The following is an 18,092-nucleotide window of genomic DNA, read 5'->3' on the forward strand; positions in this document are numbered from 1 at the left end:
CATTAAGTAAGATATGCTCTGCAGTCTTTTAAATCAATTTTCCGTATTTGAGCTGTTCTGCTCGATATCTGTGTGACTAAAGCCATGCGTCAACACAGGATGATAAGGGTTACACAAGGATAACTGAACAGCGCTGTTGAAGGACATCAACCCAGCAGCAGGACTACTATCTGCTCCTTTGTTTGTGGAGCAACAGGAGGAGAAGCACTGCCTGAGCCCTGCAAAATGACCTCCAGCAGGGTACCCGTGCATGTCTCTGACCAAACCTAAGCTAACCTAGTCAGGTTAACTTTGATGGATCTCTCTGTAGAACGTCTGTGGGATATGTCTCCTCAGATGATCATTGAGCCACTCCCAAACTGGTCATGATGTTGCAGATTTGTTCACACCTGTCACAGGTGCTCAGTGTAAACATGTGAAGAGAACAGGGTGCCAGTGGTGGACCTGCCAGTTCAATTGCACAGTGCTGGGATGCGAGCAACATAATCGTTGTGCCCTTGTGACACCTTCATGGACTCTTTCAGAATGGTTTCTTTCAGTGCTCCTCCAGTTTATTGCTCAAAGGAGCAGACACTGGTGCTACTGCTGGGTTTATATCCTTCTACCCTCCCTGTCCATTTCTTCTCCTCTATCTGTCTTATTCTTACCCCTGTTAGCACTTTAATTTGCACCAAAACAAGCGAAATAGATTCACAGTGGTTTTCACTTCCTTAAATGAACAGACTGATATCCCTGAAGTTTCGCTGACTTTGTGTTTTACTGCGATGACTGAATATTCCTGTAATGTTTTTGAGCAGAGTAGTTCTCAAATGCAGGTCCGGTTCTTTCAGCTACCTGCTTATGTTTGCCCAGCCTGCCGGTAGACAGTGTTACATAACCTGTGTGTGTGTGTGTGTGTGTGTGTGTTAGTACATAATGCTATGCATGTGTGATGTATCTTCTCTTATGAGCCAAACTGACCATTTCCAGAGATGACACACTGTCCAGGAATAACATCTCTTCTCTTTTTAATCGCTAACGTTTCACCACCATTACACACACACACACACACACACACACCCTGTTCAGTTGGTTTTGCAGCATGTTCACTTGGAAATCTGACTAACTGGTTACTGTACAGCCAGAGCCCCGACTCCTCTTCCTCTCACAGACTGCCTCCTCAATTGCGGCTTGTTCAGTGAGTTTGTGTGGAGGAGGAAGGGGGTGGGTGGGGGTTCAGAGGAATGTCTGCTTGTGTGTGGGGAAAAGAGGGGTCTCTGTTGAGTGTGTTTGTGTGGACTCTATAGCAAGATTAAAGATGTGTACGTGAACTTATTGATGAAAGTGTGTTTTGCTGCTGTGTTTACACCAATGGGGCCCTGCTGCCTGTCATACAGTGGAGAGTATATACCAGAGAAGTTCAGGAGAAGATGATGAAAAAAGGAAATCTGATTTACCTTTACTTTCATTGTGTGTTTGTGTGTGTGTGTGTGTGTTTGATCTGTCTTATTATAAAACTGATTTTAAGGTAAAAAAAAGCTTCAGAAGGTTTTTTTTTAAATGTGAAGCAAGGAGATTGAGAATGACACTGAATACTGAAACTCAGAAACCAGAAAATGGATTGTATACCTACAATTTAAAATTTATAGACAAATGCGCACACACACGCAGCTCAACGTGTAGAGCAGCAGGAACACTGTAGGCTGTGTATGGCGGCTCTGCTTCACTTCCGCACCATAAATGTGTGTTTGCTATACGAGGGAACACGGATAGAAAAGAGGAATTCATGTCGGTGTTTATTTGAGCTTTGGCCAAATCCAACCTGGGGCAGCAGCACTGGCACGAGCTCTGCACCAAACCCCAGCCGCTCCTGTACCCCCAGCCAGACACGTACATACTGTAACCCACTGGGGGACCGGTGCGCACACACAACAAAAATTTACCACCTTCACATACACACTTACCTGTCCATCCTAACCATATCAAGGTGTGTTTGTCTTTCCCTGCCCACCGTTTTAGGTCCTCCCAGAGCAGGTATTTCCTTCTCTTTCCCACAGACGCACACTCATCCGTGCACACACTGCAGCTTTAGAGGGGGGTTGTCTGTGGGCTGAGTGTGTGAAGCTCGTGCATTGATAACCTGCAGCTCAGAGTCGCTTGGTCTCACTTTGTGGCGGTGCCCATCGTTTGGAGCTGCGCTTCGCTTTCTTTTCTGCTTCCCAACTCTAGGACCGTCTGCGGCCGCGCTCGGACCCCCCGCCTTTGTCACCATGACGCCCATCCAGCCGTTGTTCCTCCTGTTGCTTGGCCTAATAGGAGCCCAAGCTAACTTAGACCTTCGCACAGCCGCCGCCATGGGTAAGAATAATGACCTTTAACCCCTAAAGCCTGAGTCTTAACTCCTGTTGATTGCGTGATGCTTTGCTTCTAACACCCGTTTGCCTTTTATCATCATAAAAGTGAACTCATAGAGCAGAAAAACCTCACACAGCTTTTAAAAAGCGAGCATTAGTCTGGTCTCAACAGGTGAGAAATATTGCTCTGATCATCAGTTTGCCTTTTAGGTGAAGGACATAACTTTTTATCTTTGAGTGGTTAGAATCTTTTTGTGTGTTGTGTGTGAATAGGTTGGATGAGATGCTGTACCATCATATATTTTTTGGGGAAAAAGATTCATATTTTCTTTGTGGACACTAACTTTCTGTATATATCAGAGCCATTTAAGAATGATAAGTAAGGGACTGGGAGAAAAGGTAAATGGACTGGTTCTTATAGCACTTCTTTTTTACATGCTTCCTATTCAACGTTCACACACATTCACACTCTGATGGATACATCGGAGAGCAACTTGGGGTTGGTATTGTGCCCATTGACATTTGGCATGCAGACTGGAGCAGTCTAGGATCAAAAGACCAACCTCACAAGTAGAAGATGACCTGCTCTACCTCCTGATTAGTAGATGACGTGCTCTGCCACCTAAAAAAAAAGGGGTTATGATGTTCTTTCAAGTCGTTAATTTGTATAAGCACATTTTGGATGATTGTTTTGTTTAGGATGGAGTGTGGCCGTTGCTGTTTCTTGCATGTCAAAGATTGAGAGGAGGTGTACAGAAGGAGAAGGGGGAGGAGGGAGGGAGAGAGGTGAAGGGTGAGGAGGGAGATCAGTGATATGCAGTAGACGCTGGCTGCAGTTTGCTTAATGATGCCAAAATGCCCGCGTTTACACTGAAAATGCTACGGGTCACCAGCCGTATCACTGTAGCAAAGCTTAATTTCATCACACCTTTTCTAAAAAAAATCTGTCAAAGTCCATGTTTTTTTTGTGAAAATGTAACCACATCTCACGCCTTTTCTTGGTGGAATCTAATTATGGATTAATTATTGATATATTCATGCAAGAGATACCCAACAAGCTTTCTGAAAATACTCAAAGCGGGTCAGTGGCTCTTTTTGTGTCCTCTCTCCATCGCAGTACTTTCACCTTTCCCTCTCTCCACCCTTGCTGCCTCTGTGCGTCCTGTTTCCAGCCCTTCCTCTCATATACATCTCACCACTTTCCATCACCTCTGCCCTCCCCTTTTCCTCTCAACAGCCCTTCTCTCCATGCTCCACCCACATCTCCTCTGACTTTCATGATCTCCATCCATCATCATGAGGAATGATGGAATAAGGAAAAATTTATAACTCTATGAAATGAATATGAGATTATGGTGACATCTGAGTTGTTTTTCTCTTCACGTGTAGCGGCAGGTTTGTGCAAAGCCCGTCCCACCGACCTCGTGTTCATCATCGACAGCAGTCGCAGTGTTCGCCCCTCAGAGTTTGAGCAAGTTAAAGTCTTCCTGGCAAAAGTCATCGAGGGGCTGAATGTTGGACCCAGCGCCACTCGTGTGGGAGTTGTCAACTATGCCAGCCGCGTTAAGAATGAGGTTTGGATGAAGTTCAAAAAACGATTTCCGACATTTCTGATTTGTTTTCTCTCATTTCGATCTCACTCACTGCGCTGTTGTGGAACTGTAGGTGTCTCTGAAGACCCACCGCACCAAAGCCGGGCTGATCAAGGCTGTGACCAAAATTGAGCCGCTGTCCACCGGAACCATGACTGGCCTGGCTATCCAGTTTGCAATGAATGTTGCCTTCAGTGAGGCCGAGGGCGCTCGTGCAAAATCTTCTGACGTAGGCAAGGTCTGCCACACGTTTAGATGCGTTTGCACGTGAAATTCACCTCTTCCATAACCGCAATGGTAACTTTATAATCTATTTTGAACCCTCACTGTCACAGGTTGCCATTATTGTGACAGATGGGCGTCCCCAGGACAATGTAAAGGATATAGCTCAACGTGCACGAGACGCCGGCATTGAGATTTTTGCCATCGGTGTGGGACGCGTGGACATGAACACTCTGAGGCAGATGGCCAGCGATCCTCTGGATGACCATGTGGACTATGTGGAGAGCTACAGCGTTATCGAGAAGCTCACCAAGAAGTTCCAGGAGGCCTTTTGTGGTAAGAGGGGGAGAAGGAAGAGATGAGAGAAGGATTAGAGATGTACTGTAGGAGGTATAGATACAGCAGCAAGACAGAGGGATTCATTATATGCACACCTTCATTCCTGTGGAGAGAGCTGTCTGCTGCTCCCCTGTACTGAGGGTAAGGTGTCTGGACTGTCATCCTTTTCATTCCAATTTATTCTTCTCTCCCTTTTGTCCTCTGCTCGTCCTCGACAAGATTACAATGTATTCATTCAGTCCTTCAAACTCATTTAAAATTCCCCACAGCACGAGGGCATTAGGGTAGAAACAACCTTTTGGAATGAGATTTAGTCCTGTTCTTCAGTCAACTCTCACATAACCGAGAGGCGAGACTGATCTATCTGTAATTACCAATCCATTAGTGCCAATCATTAAGCCTCTAATTAGTGATGCCCTTCGGCGCTCCCAGTCTGCGGCAGCTTCGACTGCTGTTTGCTTCTCGCTTTGCGGCAGCCAGCATCGCTGCACGTGCAGATGATGAGAGCAGCATTATCATAGTGTTGAGGAGGAGCCTGTGCATCACGTTGAAAATCCTCCAGAAAACTGGATTTTATTAGCTTAAGGCTGCTCCGATCTTTTCCTCCTTTTGCTTTAAGGCTCCACTGGATTTTTGCATCATCTACATATATTCAAACCTGTTCAGGTCAACTGCAGGTCACAGTGGATCATTAAAAAAAAATCAATGCTAGAATTTCCCATTTTCAAACTGACATAGTTTTATTTCCCCCTCTAACCCTACCTGCCTGCCCCCTCTTATGTGTGTGTGTGTGTGTGTGTGTGTTGTGCATGTAAGAAGACCTAGTGTCTGACCTGTGTGCCACTGGGGATCATGACTGTGAGCAGGTATGCATCAGCACCCCAGGATCATACAAGTGTGCCTGCAGAGAAGGTTTTACCCTCATGGACAATGGTCGTAGCTGCAGTGGTGAGTGGGTGTTTGTCTCTGAAGGTATGTGTCCAATTATGATAAATATCCTCTGACATTAACATGCCCTCTGTGTGTCCGTGTGTGTCCGTGTGTGTATGTTTTGTTTTTCACCAGCTTGCAGCAACTCCGCAACAGACGTTGTGTTTCTGATCGATGGCTCTAAGAGCGTGCGTCCCGAGAACTTTGAGCTGGTCAAGAAATGGATCAACCAGATCATCGACAAACTGGACGTCAGTGAAACCAAGGCTCATGTTGGACTGGTGCAGTACTCCAGCACAGTCAAACCGGTATGAGTCAGTTTTTTCTTTTTTTATATTAGAGTAAGCATTTTCACTTCCACCCTCATCATCATCCTAATTCTGCTCCACCGCAGGAGTTTCCCTTGGGCCGCTACAACAACAAGAAGGACCTCAAAGAAGCTGTGAAAAAGATGGACTACCTGGAGAGGGGAACCATGACAGGCCAGGCTCTCCGTTATCTGGTAGAAAACAGTTTCAGCTTTGGTCAGGGTGCCCGGCCTGGAGTCACAAAGGTGGGAATCGTCTTCACCGATGGGCGTAGTCAGGACTACATTGGAGAGGCTGCCAAGAAGGCCAAGGAAAATGGTTAGAGGGAGTGGGAAGGTTACGTCTAAAGCAGACTAAAAATATATACTTATGTGAATCAGATGAAGGAACGAGCGCGTTCATTGCAGGCTTTAAGATGTATGCTGTCGGAGTGGGCAATGCAGTTGAGGACGAGCTGAAAGAGATTGCCTCTGAGCCAACCGGAGAGCACTACTTCTACACCGCCGATTTCAAGGCCATGAGCCAGATTGCCAAGAAGCTACAGATTAACGTCTGTGATGGTGAGAAGTTTAAAACAAATGTGTTGTTATACTTCACAAATCACACAAATCTTTAACCTGTCTGTGTTCTCGGCTCCACAGATGACCCTTGTGAATGCGACTCCCTTGTAAAGTTCCAAAAGAAAGTTGAAGCTGCCCTACAGGCACTAACAAAAAAACATATCCTTTATGACAGGTGACACTGTCTGAGGATATTATTTTGGGAGGGAGTGTGTTAAAGTTGTTTTCGCACTGTGTGATTTATTGACTGCCTTCACAGTTTCTCTCCTTGACAGAATCTTACTAGAGAGCATGTCGAAGAGGATCGCTTTGCTGGAGAACAAAATCGTCTAAGGACTCGTATCCCATTACTCACATGCACCCATGTACAAATACAAACACACACACACAAAATTTACTTCCTGTAAAATATTGAAGACACACCCCTCTCCATATCAATGTGTGTGCGTGTGATAATCCAGACCTTGGCTCTCTCCTACCCCTCCAAACCACCTCTTGTTTTTCTACACTTCTGCTCTTGTCTCTTCTACCCTTGGGACACAAACGTTGGTTACCACATGAACATGCCTCTGTGTGTGTGTTTGTGTGTCTGTTTGTGTGTGTATGTGCCCTGAAGGTCATCCTCCAAAGCCAGCCTGTGTGTTTGCTAATAAAAGTCTTCCCTCATAGGGAAACGGTGATGGAACGCTGAAGGGTTTTTCTTTGTTGCTGCCACAGTGTTGACATTCCTGAAACCCCAGAGAGTGTGTGTCTTGTCATGTCAAACGAAGCAGCACATCACCTTCACTTGTTTGTCTGTTTATATGTCACTGTCATATTTCCCTATTCCTTCATCTTCTTCATTTTTTTCTCCTATCATCCTCACAAAAGTTATCTTGCATTGTATGTGATATATACAGGTAAATTAATATAAGATATGTCTGATACTAAGGACACATCATTGATTTCTTTTTATTTTCCTAAATAAAGGTGATTCAGGAAGTAAACAGAAAATTGTGAAACCATTATATCCCACTTTAGAATTACACATGCACATGTGGAAAAACCCAGAGGTTCCACAACATGGTTTCCAGAGGACCAGAATGACTGGGTTGATATTTCCAGCAGGTCTTCCACACATTAGCTCAGTGACCTGATTCAGCACACAGACATTTTAGGTACTTCCCAGGTGGCAATGTCCAATACAAAGTCTGAGCTGTTTGCGGTAAAGTGCTGGGTTCTTGTATAATTAAAGGATTGCTGCAGTTGTGAAGGTAACAGAATGACATCAGTTAATCTACTATCTAATTTCAGTGATTTTGACTAAATGATAAAAGTAATTATATCATCATCATGCATATTAACACTGACTGGTGTCTGTTTCACATTAAATATTAAACTTAAGCTTTTTCATTTTTGTAATATCAGTAATTTTATGACCTTGCTCAAGGCTTTGGTAATTGATGGGAAATGTGTAAGTTTACAGCTTGCATAATTACTAAACACAAAATACTATCCAGGTAAAAAGACTAATTGGGATCAATAATGTCTTTTTCAAGAGAGATCTAGCCAAGAAGCCAGCAGAAATTGCAGAAAAGTATAATATAATAGTTCTACAGATATACTATGTGTCCAAAAAAAGACTGGAGTGATTACAGTGTAGAACACAGAGTGGGTACAATAAAGCAGAGTTATAAGAATACTTTCAAAACAGGTTATTTCTTTATTTTATATATATCCCTTCATGTATCATCTTGACTACAACCTGTTTATCAGTATGAGCAAAGGCATTAGGAATAAAATTAAAAAAAACCCAAAAACGCCTAAAACGAACACATGCTCACTTTGTAAAGAAAAGAGAAAACGGACACTTATGGATACACTGTTACTGTTGGTAACATTTAAAGAGACAACAGCCGCCTGCTGTTTATCACAGGAAAGTTGCGCATACGTCACGATGACGTTGCACGGGGGAAGCTCGCCAAGATCTGAGCTGAAGGAGCGTGTGAAAACTCTACATTATTCCCGGTGCCTTACGCAAGATAGTTTTAAGTTTAACTCGGCATTGTGTCCACGATGCCCAGTCCAAATATAAATCAGCGGCTCGCGTTGTTTTCATTACCGGAAATCGTCATAGCTGCGGCTGAAAGAGTCTGCAGCATCTGCTAACAGCAGTGAGCTAGCTTAGCGAGCTAACCGCCGGCGTTCACGGTCAGGAAGCCGAGTGGGGAAAAAAGGTGGCGCTCTCTGAAGGTGGTTCGTCGGTGTTAATGATTTGCGAAGCAGACGATTACGCAGTAAAAATAAGAAGACCGGCGGCAGATACCTCGAGGTTGTGTCAGTGAAGAAGAATAAATGTTTTCAGCTAACGTTAAGGGTTAGCGTTAAGTTAATACTTTAGGCTAACTGCTGCTCGGTAACGACAGGCAGCTCAGCTCTACCAAGGTGCTCCGGGACATGGCCAGTAATCCCGCGGCTACCTGCCAGGCTAATGGAGACAGCAAGCCGGGAGGAGTGCCCGCCGCTCGGCGTTCGTGTGGCCACCGGTCCGAGTCTGAATCCGATGCTGGACCGACTTCGAAGAGCTTAGCGCGACTGTGCAGCAGGGATGACGGGGAGCGGAGAGCGGCTCTGGAGGAGTTAAGCCAGGGGGTTCTCCAGTGTTTAGACCTGGACCGGCACGGCTCGGAGCGACTGCGTAAACAAACTCTTCTGCATCTGCTCCGGCTGTCCAGGTCGTGTCCGCTGCAGGAAGTACGGGAGAGAGCCGTCGAGCTCCTGCGGACCGCACAGGTAATGCATGCACAATTCACCGACAGGCTTCCCCTTCTTCTGTGAGGTTTGCAGGCCGCATTAACTGACAGATAGGGGAAAAATCTTACTCCAATAGCGCTCAGGCACCGTTTGTACCATTAAAGGACTTTTAGGTACTCTCAGGAGGACTGCTTTTGCTTTGCATGATGACGTTATAAGGTTAGGTAAGGGTAGGTTTACCTCTCTCATCAGCTGATGGTGATTTTTATTGCTACTGGGCTACTGCTGGTTTCATCAGACTGTAGGTGATGCAAGACTCTGCAGCAGTGTGCACAAACAACCGGACCGGACACGCCCCCTCCCGGTGCCTGAAAAACACACCACCAGCAGACACACCCCCGACTGCTTTCACGGCCCAGTGTAGCTTCTAGAAATTAAAAAGGCAGGCTGCTTTAGACGCCTTTCATTTGTGTTTGTGTTGAAAATAACAAACAGGGCAACGTTTAGCGTCCGAGCTTCCGATGTCAGTGAGTTTTAACGCGTGTTTTGCTTAAACGTGGAAGTTTGAAGCGTGCTAGTTACGAAACGGGTGTCCTGTTACGGTTCAAAGAAGGTCTAGGCAAGCTAAATGAGGCTGAGGCGTTGTTAAGCTGAACATATTTCATATAACCATATCAGCGATTTGGATAAATGTAAATATTTAAAATGGTAAACTTTTTTTGTGCATGGAAAAAGTCTGAAAAGGTATTTTTTCGCGTGTCAGTCACAGAAATGAACTGCGTTTGAGGTTGATTTCCGTAGACAAGATGAATCCTTTAGGGTTGATTGGAATCTTGACTGAAATTTTGACAAACCAGAGCAATAATCAAGTACAAACTGAATGATAATTACGTGTTGTTTTTGTCTTCTTTTGTTGCCAGGAGCAAGGAGTCCAGGTACCTCGGGCTCTGGCCTCAGGTCCAAGTGCCTTTATCCCTGCAAAAGAGGTGTGTATGCAACTTAATAAAAAAGAATGTGTTTCCGAAATACTAAAGTATGTTTTTGCTATTCCCATTGTTTGTGTGTCAGACTTGCACCCTGTCCAGATGCCAGATTGCTTTTTCCCCCCTCAGGTTGATGTCAGAGTGGCACACAGCTGGCCTTCATGTCTAATCCTGTGATTTTACAGGGCTTGTTTCAGGCTGCTAACATAATGAACTAACAGCTGTTACTTTGAACTTAATCTTTTCATATAAATATAATTGAAATGTTCTAAACTTAAATATATTTGATTCTCCATTGGCCTACATTTTTTTCCCACAGGGTTTTTTATGTAAGTTTATTTTTAAATTATTTTCCGTTTTAGAAACGGACATATGTAATGACTTAACAAACATGCTCATTAAAATGATGCTATTTATTCTGCTGCAATACTACACTGCCTGTTGCATTCAACAGATGCAACACCCGAGCTGAGTTGCCAAAGCTAGTGGCTAATAATGTCTTAGCTCATAATGTGACTCATTCAGATTTCTTTTTCTTTTCTTTTTCATAAAGAAGAAGAAACCTTAATTAAGTTTACTCAGGATTCAGTTATGTTTTGTTTTCTTTCCTCTTTAGATTTTAAAAGAAGGGCCAAACCAGGATGTCCTGATTGAGTCTTTTCTTTCACTGGGGCGTGTGGATCACATCTCCATGGTCATGGCGATGCACCCAGCCTACCTCTGCTGCTTCCTAAAGACCCAGCATGCTTTGTTGGAGATGGATGGCCCCTTGCCCCGTCACTGGAGACACTATATTGCTGTCATGGTAAGAAAAATGTTTTTTAGCCGGTGACATCCTGATCCTGATGTATCCTCCAACTTTAATTACCTTTCAGCAGAAAGCTGACAAATTGCTTCGAATAGGGTTTTGTCATAATTTGAACTGTTTGTAAAACACTATTCAGCCTCCTTTAAGGTCTTTTGTAGGAGAAATGTGAAATAGTATATGTAGTTCCGTAAAAAGAAATCATATGTAGTGTGTGCTGCAGCCATGTGCATGGTGAACCAAATAAAGAAATAACAATTGTGAACATCAAAGTAAATTCTCACTCTCAAACAGACGAGATTGCTGTTTTAGATTTTTTTTCCCGTCGGAGTAGTTCTGACACTTGAGGTTAAATCGTTTTGTCAAAGACGATTATTGATACAAAATGATTATAGTTCTTTGGTCTCCATTTAATCTTTTCTACTGTTCAAACAAAATCTTAGAGTAGATATTATTTGAGTAACATCCCAACTGTTCAAGTAACAGACTGTGGGTGAGTTTGGGTTTGTTTTTTGTTTTTTTTGGGGGGGGGGGGGGGTTGTGCTTAAATTTAAGGGGGTACTTGTGTCTATTCTTCTGTCGTCCGTGGTCTTAAGTATTGCTGTAATAAAGTTATATATATATAGTTTTTAAACACCAGAACCTTTAATTGGCCTGATGTACTAGTTAGACAGAGCAGTGGGTAATATTGGTGGACTTGATGTGTGATGTTTGGTACGAGTTCTGAGCATTGATGAGTGCAAATGCTATGGAAACACACTTATGTGTTGTCTGACGGCAATGCCTGTGTGTGCAGGTAGAAGGCTCAGGTCCTTTGTTGTCCTCTGTCTTCTCGCCGGGACCTTAGAAGTCTGACTTAGAGCATTACAATAGCAAGCACTGATGTTAATGGTCCGTTTTCAGTAGGGATCGAATGAAATATAAACACAGCAATAAAAACTGTATTGTTCCTCCTGCTACAGCAATAAACTGGTGCTAAATACTGACATTGTTATTAAATGCTGCAGGCGTTCTAAACAGTTCTAAACCACCACATGTTTGACTTTCCAGAATTCCTGCTTCATGGCTTCTTGTCGTGACACGTAGTAATGTGTAGAGAAAAGCGAAACAAAAACAAATGAGAATGTTAACTAAGTCAAAATACCAGATTAAAGTGGATTATCACATAATTCCTGCTTTTTTGCTTTTTACCCCTCAGTCATAAAAGGCTGATGGGGGTATTGTCGTCACCCCACTGAACGGGCAGCTATGTGGACACCCAAGATTGTAAACGTTAAGAACGAAGTGACGAAGGAGTTTCAAATTGATACCATAGGTGTGTCTAAACATCTCTGAAGAGTTTGAATCTGTGACCTCCACCTCGAGGTCAAGGTCGGAGCTCAGGTTTTCTGAAAGTCTTGTGAATGTGAAAACTTGAGAAGGAAGACGCCAAGGATTTTGAAGTTGATACCGTACGTGCTTCTATTAACAATCTCCGAAGAGTTTGACTCTCAGTGACTTTGACCTCAAGGTGAGAGGTCAGGTTTTCTGAAAATCTTGTAAATGACTAAACAACTTGAGAATAAGGCGACATAGGAGTTTGAAATTGATACCATAGGTGTGTCTGCTAGGACGCTGAGGGGTAGCACCGGCTGTTGCCAGTATTTTCCAGCATTTTTCATTGTTATGTATTTACGTATTTTGGATGCTTGTCTTGCCTATGATCAGAATGTTGTGAATATGTTTTTCTCATATTAGCTTCTAACTGGCTCCATGTTAACGCCAGAACTGAATTTAAAATTCTTCTCCTCAACATAAAATTTGGATTAATCGAACTCCGTCATATTTGAAGCCCTTCTGGTGTCATGCTATCTCAACAGAGCACTGTTCTGTCAGACTACGGGCTTACTTGTGACTCCTAGTTCTACTTTTAGAAATTCTAAAATTGGAATAAAGATATGGGGCTCATCCCTAACACCAGCTCCCAGTTTGGATCCTGGAGACAGACCCCCTCTCTTCTTTTAAGATTAGTCTGAAACTTTCTTTTTTGATAAAACTTATTTGTAGTTTTCACCTGATGTCAGAGCTACTGGGACACAGCCACCTGGAGGGCAAAACAGAACTCTGGTCCATTGTCCTCCAGTCCGTACTTTGAAAGCTTTCATCCTGGTAGCAGTATAAGCTGAGGGATTCTTTACAAGATATAGGTAGATGTCACAAAACTGGAGCCCTGGGAGAGACGTCACCACTATCAGGGACTTTTTGAAAAAGCTGCAGAGGCAGAATATGCATCACAAGTCCCCAAAATTCACAATTCTCTTTATATCTTAGTTTTTCCGCCATGGATGGATGATCAAAGTGGTCTTAGCTTGAGACAGGTGAAGAAAAAAAACAACACTTTTGTCCTGCAGTACTACTAACTGTCTCTTATTGGTTGTGATGGCAAGGGTAGTGAGTTGGCTAGTTGTTGACTAAAAACTATGAATAGTTATGGCTGGATTATGACCCCGAAGATTCCTTATTAATGCAGCTGTAGGCTCAGGCTGCTCTGGACTTCATTTCCCACTCTCCTCTTTTCACTCCTGATGCAATCTCACCAACTTTTGTCCCAGCTGGTCATGGTAGATTGCTCCCCTGGCCTTAGCTTGGTGCTAGAGGAGATTTCTTCCTGTTAAAAGGAAGTTCTTTTTTCCCCCACTGTTGCTGAGTGTAGATCTTTATATTGTAAAATAAAGCACTTTGGAGCAGCTGTTGTTGTGAATTGCAGTTGTATTAAATTGCAGTTCCCTTTATTACTGATGGAAATGCATTATTATAATATTACGAGAGAGAGAAAATATGCTTGTTTATAGAATTTTGAATTAATGTTAAGACATTTTGTAGTATAACCTGGTAATGTAGCTTCAGTTAATGTTAATACTGTAATATTATGATGCTGTGCCTTGGACTTCTGTTTTTTCAATTTGAAAAATGTTTATACAGTTTTTTGCTATACTGACTGAACTCAGATTTGAGATGTGGTCATATATTTGTATAATAGAGTATTTAGAAGGTCGCATTCTTAATGCTTAAACATCTGCATTCAGTTGGCAAATAACACACATTTTGGTAATGGCCACTGAACAGTAATGGCAATGAAACCTTCAGGGACATTCAGAAATTGTTTCATAGCGAAACAGTAGGACATCCAAAGACTGTTAGTGCCTTTCTGCTAATGCGATCTATGCGTCTTCAATATTGCTTCACGTTAGCAGCCCGTAACACTTTAGAAATACCACTCACTGCACTCACCTGTGCAAGTTCAGCTGTGTTGTTTTAACCTCTGACACTTCCTCTGCATTATGCATTTGTTACACACAGATATGTGAACAGAGATGTGTAATGTGTGAAGTGTTGTTTTCAGTGGTCAGGGTTAGAGTTTCTCTTCCCTGCTGTTAACTTGGACCGTTCTTTGCGCCTGGCAGGCTGCAGCTCGGCACCACTGCTCATACCTGGTGCAGCAGCACAGCGCAGGCTACTTGGAGGCCGGAGGGGAGGAGAGCTGGCTAAGCGGCCTGGAGCACGCTCCCGCCAAACTCCGCAGCCTGCAAACACTCAACAAGCTGCTGGCACACAGACCCTGGCTCATTACGCAGCAGCACATCCAGGTCAGACACATCTCCCGCTCGCCCACTCACTCCCTGTGTCTTACTCCAACTCTAATTTCTGACTTGAATCCAAACTCACTCCTTCAGTGACTCAGCCGCTATTCCCTGTGTGGTAAACACCTAATTGTCTTCCATATAAAGAGTAGTAGATTGATTTCTCAGACACTATCATTTTGCATCAGCACAGACAGGTGTAGTTCCGCCTCTTTAAATCTGATACCTATGACTGTGAGAGTGAAGTATCTGATTTTCATTATCATAGTCAAAAGAATTGACAATGACAATATTAGTGTGATATCTTTTTTTTTTTGGGGGGGGGGGGTTCCCTTCTTTGGCACAGTCACCCCAGATGTGTATCTCAACGGAGGTCAACTGAACCGTGCCTGGATTCACTACTTAAGCACTTGAGTGTGCTTAACTGTGCACGCTGATCACCTGAGTCAGACAAGCACTGGGTGACTAGTTTGAGCAAACCCTAAACAAAGCCTTCTTCATGTGTTGTTTCTCTCTACAAGGTACCACATTGTTGGCATGCACAAAAATCTATCTGCAACTGCTTTTAAAAGATTAACTTGAGAACCATCTAACATCTAACAGGATCAAACATAACACTGTTATCTTCTTAAAGTTTAAGTGTATCAAAATGCTTCCAGTAGAATTTTCTACTGTATAAAATTGCAGTTAAGGGAAATTGCTAAATTAGATAATGCTGCTTATCTTTAGTGCAGACAGGCAAATCAAACCACCAACAAATGCCAAACCGGTAACACCCCCAGCAAACTGGTCAACAGCCTGGCATTAATTTCCAGCAAACGCACAATCTGAAACTACATGAGCCCAACATCTGCCTATCTGTCCCGCAGGAACTGGTGTGCCCCGGAGCAGAGCCTCGCTGGTCACTGGCTGAACTGATACACGCCGTGGTGCTCATGGCGCACGCTCACTCGTTGTGCTCGTTCGTTTGGAGCTGTGGTTTAAACCCAGAACCTGACCACATTGGGGGCTACAGCTTTCAGCCTCCATCACTTTCTCACAGTCCTCACAGCCCCGCACACAGCCCCGCTCACGAGGACGGCAGGCACGAGGTGGGTCAAATAGATGTTCTGATCTCAGGCCTAACAGGCTTAAAATGACAGGAGGGTGGAGGTAGTTGATTTAAAGTTTAGTAACGGCCAAAAGATACCCACTCACTTAGGAAAGAAAACTGTGAACACACACTGAAACAACAAAGCACCGACTTCATTTATCTGATCTTCTCTAGCTGGCTGATGGAGCCGTGGAGGTGGAGGTGCTGATGAAGAGGATGGTGGAGCTGCAGCAGCAGCAGGAAGAGGAGTGCACACAGGAGGAGATGGTTACTCGCTTTGAAAGGGAGAGGAGCGAAAGCATACCTACGGGTACAGATCTGACTGTTTACCCTTGCATCACTCTGTCACCTGTTGACTCACCACTTCCTCTCTGTTGTTGGTTTAGCGGTGGTGAGGGGCGCTCCACCTGACCTGGTGTTGCGTCTTGTGGAGGAACCAGAATTCAGATATGAAGACTTTGCTCCCAGAGGAGAGCAGGCACCACCCACCATGCGAGCACAGGTAGTTTGTTAAGGCATATTTTTCCTTTTTAAAATCTATGTCAAACTTATTATAGTGAGCAACACCCCTTGATTTTTTGTGCCTTGTGTTGTAGACGGTAACGTTGTTAATGTTTGTGTCTCATGTGTAGGACTATTCATGGGAGGACCATGGATTCTCTCTGCTCAACAGGCTCCTGCCAGACATGGGCCAGCTATTGGATGAAAAATTTCAGGTACCATCACCAAAGGCTGATGTGTGGGTGATATAAAAGGTCTATCTGTTGAAGTGCATGTTACACTACTTCACCTAGCTGAGACTAAGAATGGGAGGAGATATTGTTGACCTCCTTATTTGTTTATACACTTGAAATAAAACTGCTTAGTGTCAGGAAAAAGAAGTGGGTGGTGAATACATGTGTATTGTAGAAAAGGGTTTTCCTGGCTTAGAGTAGACTGCAAATAAACAGAAATCTTTTTATTTGCACTTATTCCAGATCATTCGGTAAATAAATGACTGACACCAATCCCAGCTCATTTTTCTTTTGTGAATTTTACAAGCATCACCCGGTTTTGTTAGACTGTATATAAAGGATGGAGGTTTGAAAAGTGAAGCCACTTTTGGAAGTGTTTAAATCTGTATTCTGTATAATGGCCTACATGAGGTGATCTTCTATAAAGTTATCAAATGAATGAACTGAGCAAACACTAATGTGAATTTGCAGATTGTGTGCAACTTGACCTACCACAGGATGGCCATGCATGAAGGCGTGGATACTCACACTCTAAGAAAAGCTCTGTGGAACTACATCCACTGTCTTTATGGAATACGGTGGGTGTAAAGGTGCCACCCATGCAAAGGTTCAGCCACCGTTAACATTTCTCTACTGTAGCATTAACATTTATGTCACTCCGCATGTCCAGATACGATGATTACGACTACGGCAGTGTGAACGTGTTGCTGGAACGCTCTCTGAAGGTGTTTGTAAAAACCATGGCCTGTCACCCCGAGCAGACTACAGCACGCATTTACCACTCCTTCTGGAGACACTTCAGACACTCTGAAAAGGTATGACAAGTTCAAACAGGCACTTAACCTGGCCTCCTCAGTCACGTATCATTTGACATTTTAACACGTCATCTCTCTTTGGTACCCTCAGAATCAACTAATGTATCATTTGGCATTTTAGCACGTCCTTCCTTTTTTAAATGTCATCAGAGAAGGAAGTGTTACAGCATGTCACCTTGTGAACTGAAGGAAATGACATGTTTCTTTTCATTTCTTTTTTTTCTTATTTTTTTGGGTGCAGGTTCATGCCAACCTAATAGTGATGGAAGCCCGGCTACAGGCGGCACTTCTTTACATCCTACGAGCTATTACACACTACATGAGATGACAGCCTCGTTTCACTTGCACACATTTTTGCAGATGCTGAGCCAGCTGTGATTTACACCACAGTCCAATCCTTGTACACACACACACACACTACAGTGAATGTTTGCTCATTCATATCGTATGTTTCAGTGTTAATGTTTTGATGCTGCTTTGCGCCTGGAATGTCATGTATTTAAATTGCGTTACCATTTTTTGTCTTTATTTTGTTCCTTTTCTTCTTTTTTGCACTGAAGTCTATCATTAGGTTTTAATTTCACACTTGAACCTCAAGTGGTGCTGTCTTGCAAACGTTCCTGTCACACAGACGCCAGGTGCGGTGGTGCAATTGGGTCTGGCATATCAAAATCAGTGTGGTGATTCAGATTGTTTTCCTTGCTGAATGTTTGCTTGTCAGACAAACGCCATTGATCACACCAGTACTACTGATGACTCAGTCCTCTCTGTCTGCTGCACACTGAGGCTGAGATGAGACAAACAGCTTGTATTTTTATATACAATAAAAGTTACTTTGTTATCAAGTCAACAGTGTTGTTGTTTTTTTTGTTTTGCTTTTCTGAGTCTTTCATTCTTATACTGGGGAAATATGGGCAGTTTGGGCTAATTAAGTTACATTAACAAACCGCAAGATGGCGACAAAGGCTTAAAAAACTTTTTGAAGGTAAGGTTTTTCTTGTGCAACTCTAATTATAACGATGTGC

The 18,092-nt window shown here is 43.4% G+C and overlaps 2 protein-coding genes and 1 long non-coding RNA gene across 4 annotated transcripts; 2 read left to right on the forward strand and 1 right to left on the reverse strand.

Moving 5' to 3' along the window:
* Nucleotides 1–1,971: 1,971 nt before the first annotated feature.
* LOC146493354 (uncharacterized) lies at nucleotides 1,972–9,417 on the reverse strand. The gene is made up of 3 exons (XR_014871941.1): nucleotides 9,258–9,417; nucleotides 4,582–6,018; nucleotides 1,972–4,475 (listed from the first exon to the last, which is right to left on the reverse strand). It is a non-coding gene; the product is annotated as an uncharacterized LOC146493354 (long non-coding RNA).
* matn1 (matrilin 1) lies at nucleotides 2,221–7,277 on the forward strand. Its single transcript, XM_085148636.1, has 9 exons — nucleotides 2,221–2,337; nucleotides 3,723–3,907; nucleotides 3,999–4,163; nucleotides 4,261–4,483; nucleotides 5,303–5,434; nucleotides 5,552–5,724; nucleotides 5,811–6,042; nucleotides 6,132–6,284; nucleotides 6,366–7,277. Exons 1-9 carry the CDS (start codon nucleotides 2,250–2,252, stop codon nucleotides 6,461–6,463), a joined length of 1,449 nt encoding a protein of 482 aa, XP_085004762.1. The 5' UTR covers nucleotides 2,221–2,249; the 3' UTR covers nucleotides 6,464–7,277.
* Nucleotides 8,247–17,917, forward strand: sesn2 (sestrin 2). 2 transcript variants are annotated; one of them, XM_085148630.1, is made up of 11 exons: nucleotides 8,247–9,056; nucleotides 9,938–10,003; nucleotides 10,617–10,805; nucleotides 14,249–14,431; nucleotides 15,295–15,516; nucleotides 15,693–15,828; nucleotides 15,905–16,020; nucleotides 16,151–16,234; nucleotides 16,724–16,830; nucleotides 16,923–17,067; nucleotides 17,309–17,917. In XM_085148630.1, exons 1-11 carry the CDS (start codon nucleotides 8,721–8,723, stop codon nucleotides 17,393–17,395), a joined length of 1,671 nt encoding a protein of 556 aa, XP_085004756.1. In that variant the 5' UTR covers nucleotides 8,247–8,720; the 3' UTR covers nucleotides 17,396–17,917. The 2 variants fall into 2 exon arrangements, with proteins under 2 accessions (XP_085004756.1, XP_085004757.1); XM_085148631.1 differs by lacking the exon at nucleotides 8,247–9,056 and adding an exon at nucleotides 9,524–9,544.
* Nucleotides 17,918–18,092: the final 175 nt, after the last annotated feature.

This window comes from Neolamprologus multifasciatus, chromosome 22 (assembly GCF_963576455.1).
Source record: "Neolamprologus multifasciatus chromosome 22, fNeoMul1.2, whole genome shotgun sequence".
NCBI classification, from domain to species: Eukaryota; Metazoa; Chordata; class Actinopteri; order Cichliformes; family Cichlidae; genus Neolamprologus; species Neolamprologus multifasciatus.

Excerpts from the sequence above, each read along its gene's own strand:
- matn1 (XM_085148636.1), top strand. The coding sequence starts at position 2,250 with ATGACGCCCATCCAGCCGTTGTTCCTCCTGTTGCTTGGCCTAATAGGA. Across the intron at positions 2,338-3,722 it reads TCGCACAGCCGCCGCCATGG|CGGCAGGTTTGTGCAAAGCC; the intron begins GTAAGAATAATG and ends CTTCACGTGTAG. Across the intron at positions 3,908-3,998 it reads CCAGCCGCGTTAAGAATGAG|GTGTCTCTGAAGACCCACCG; the intron begins GTTTGGATGAAG and ends GTGGAACTGTAG.
- sesn2 (XM_085148630.1), top strand. The coding sequence starts at position 8,721 with ATGGCCAGTAATCCCGCGGCTACCTGCCAGGCTAATGGAGACAGCAAG. Across the intron at positions 16,021-16,150 it reads CACCCACCATGCGAGCACAG|GACTATTCATGGGAGGACCA; the intron begins GTAGTTTGTTAA and ends TCTCATGTGTAG. Across the intron at positions 16,235-16,723 it reads TATTGGATGAAAAATTTCAG|ATTGTGTGCAACTTGACCTA; the intron begins GTACCATCACCA and ends GTGAATTTGCAG.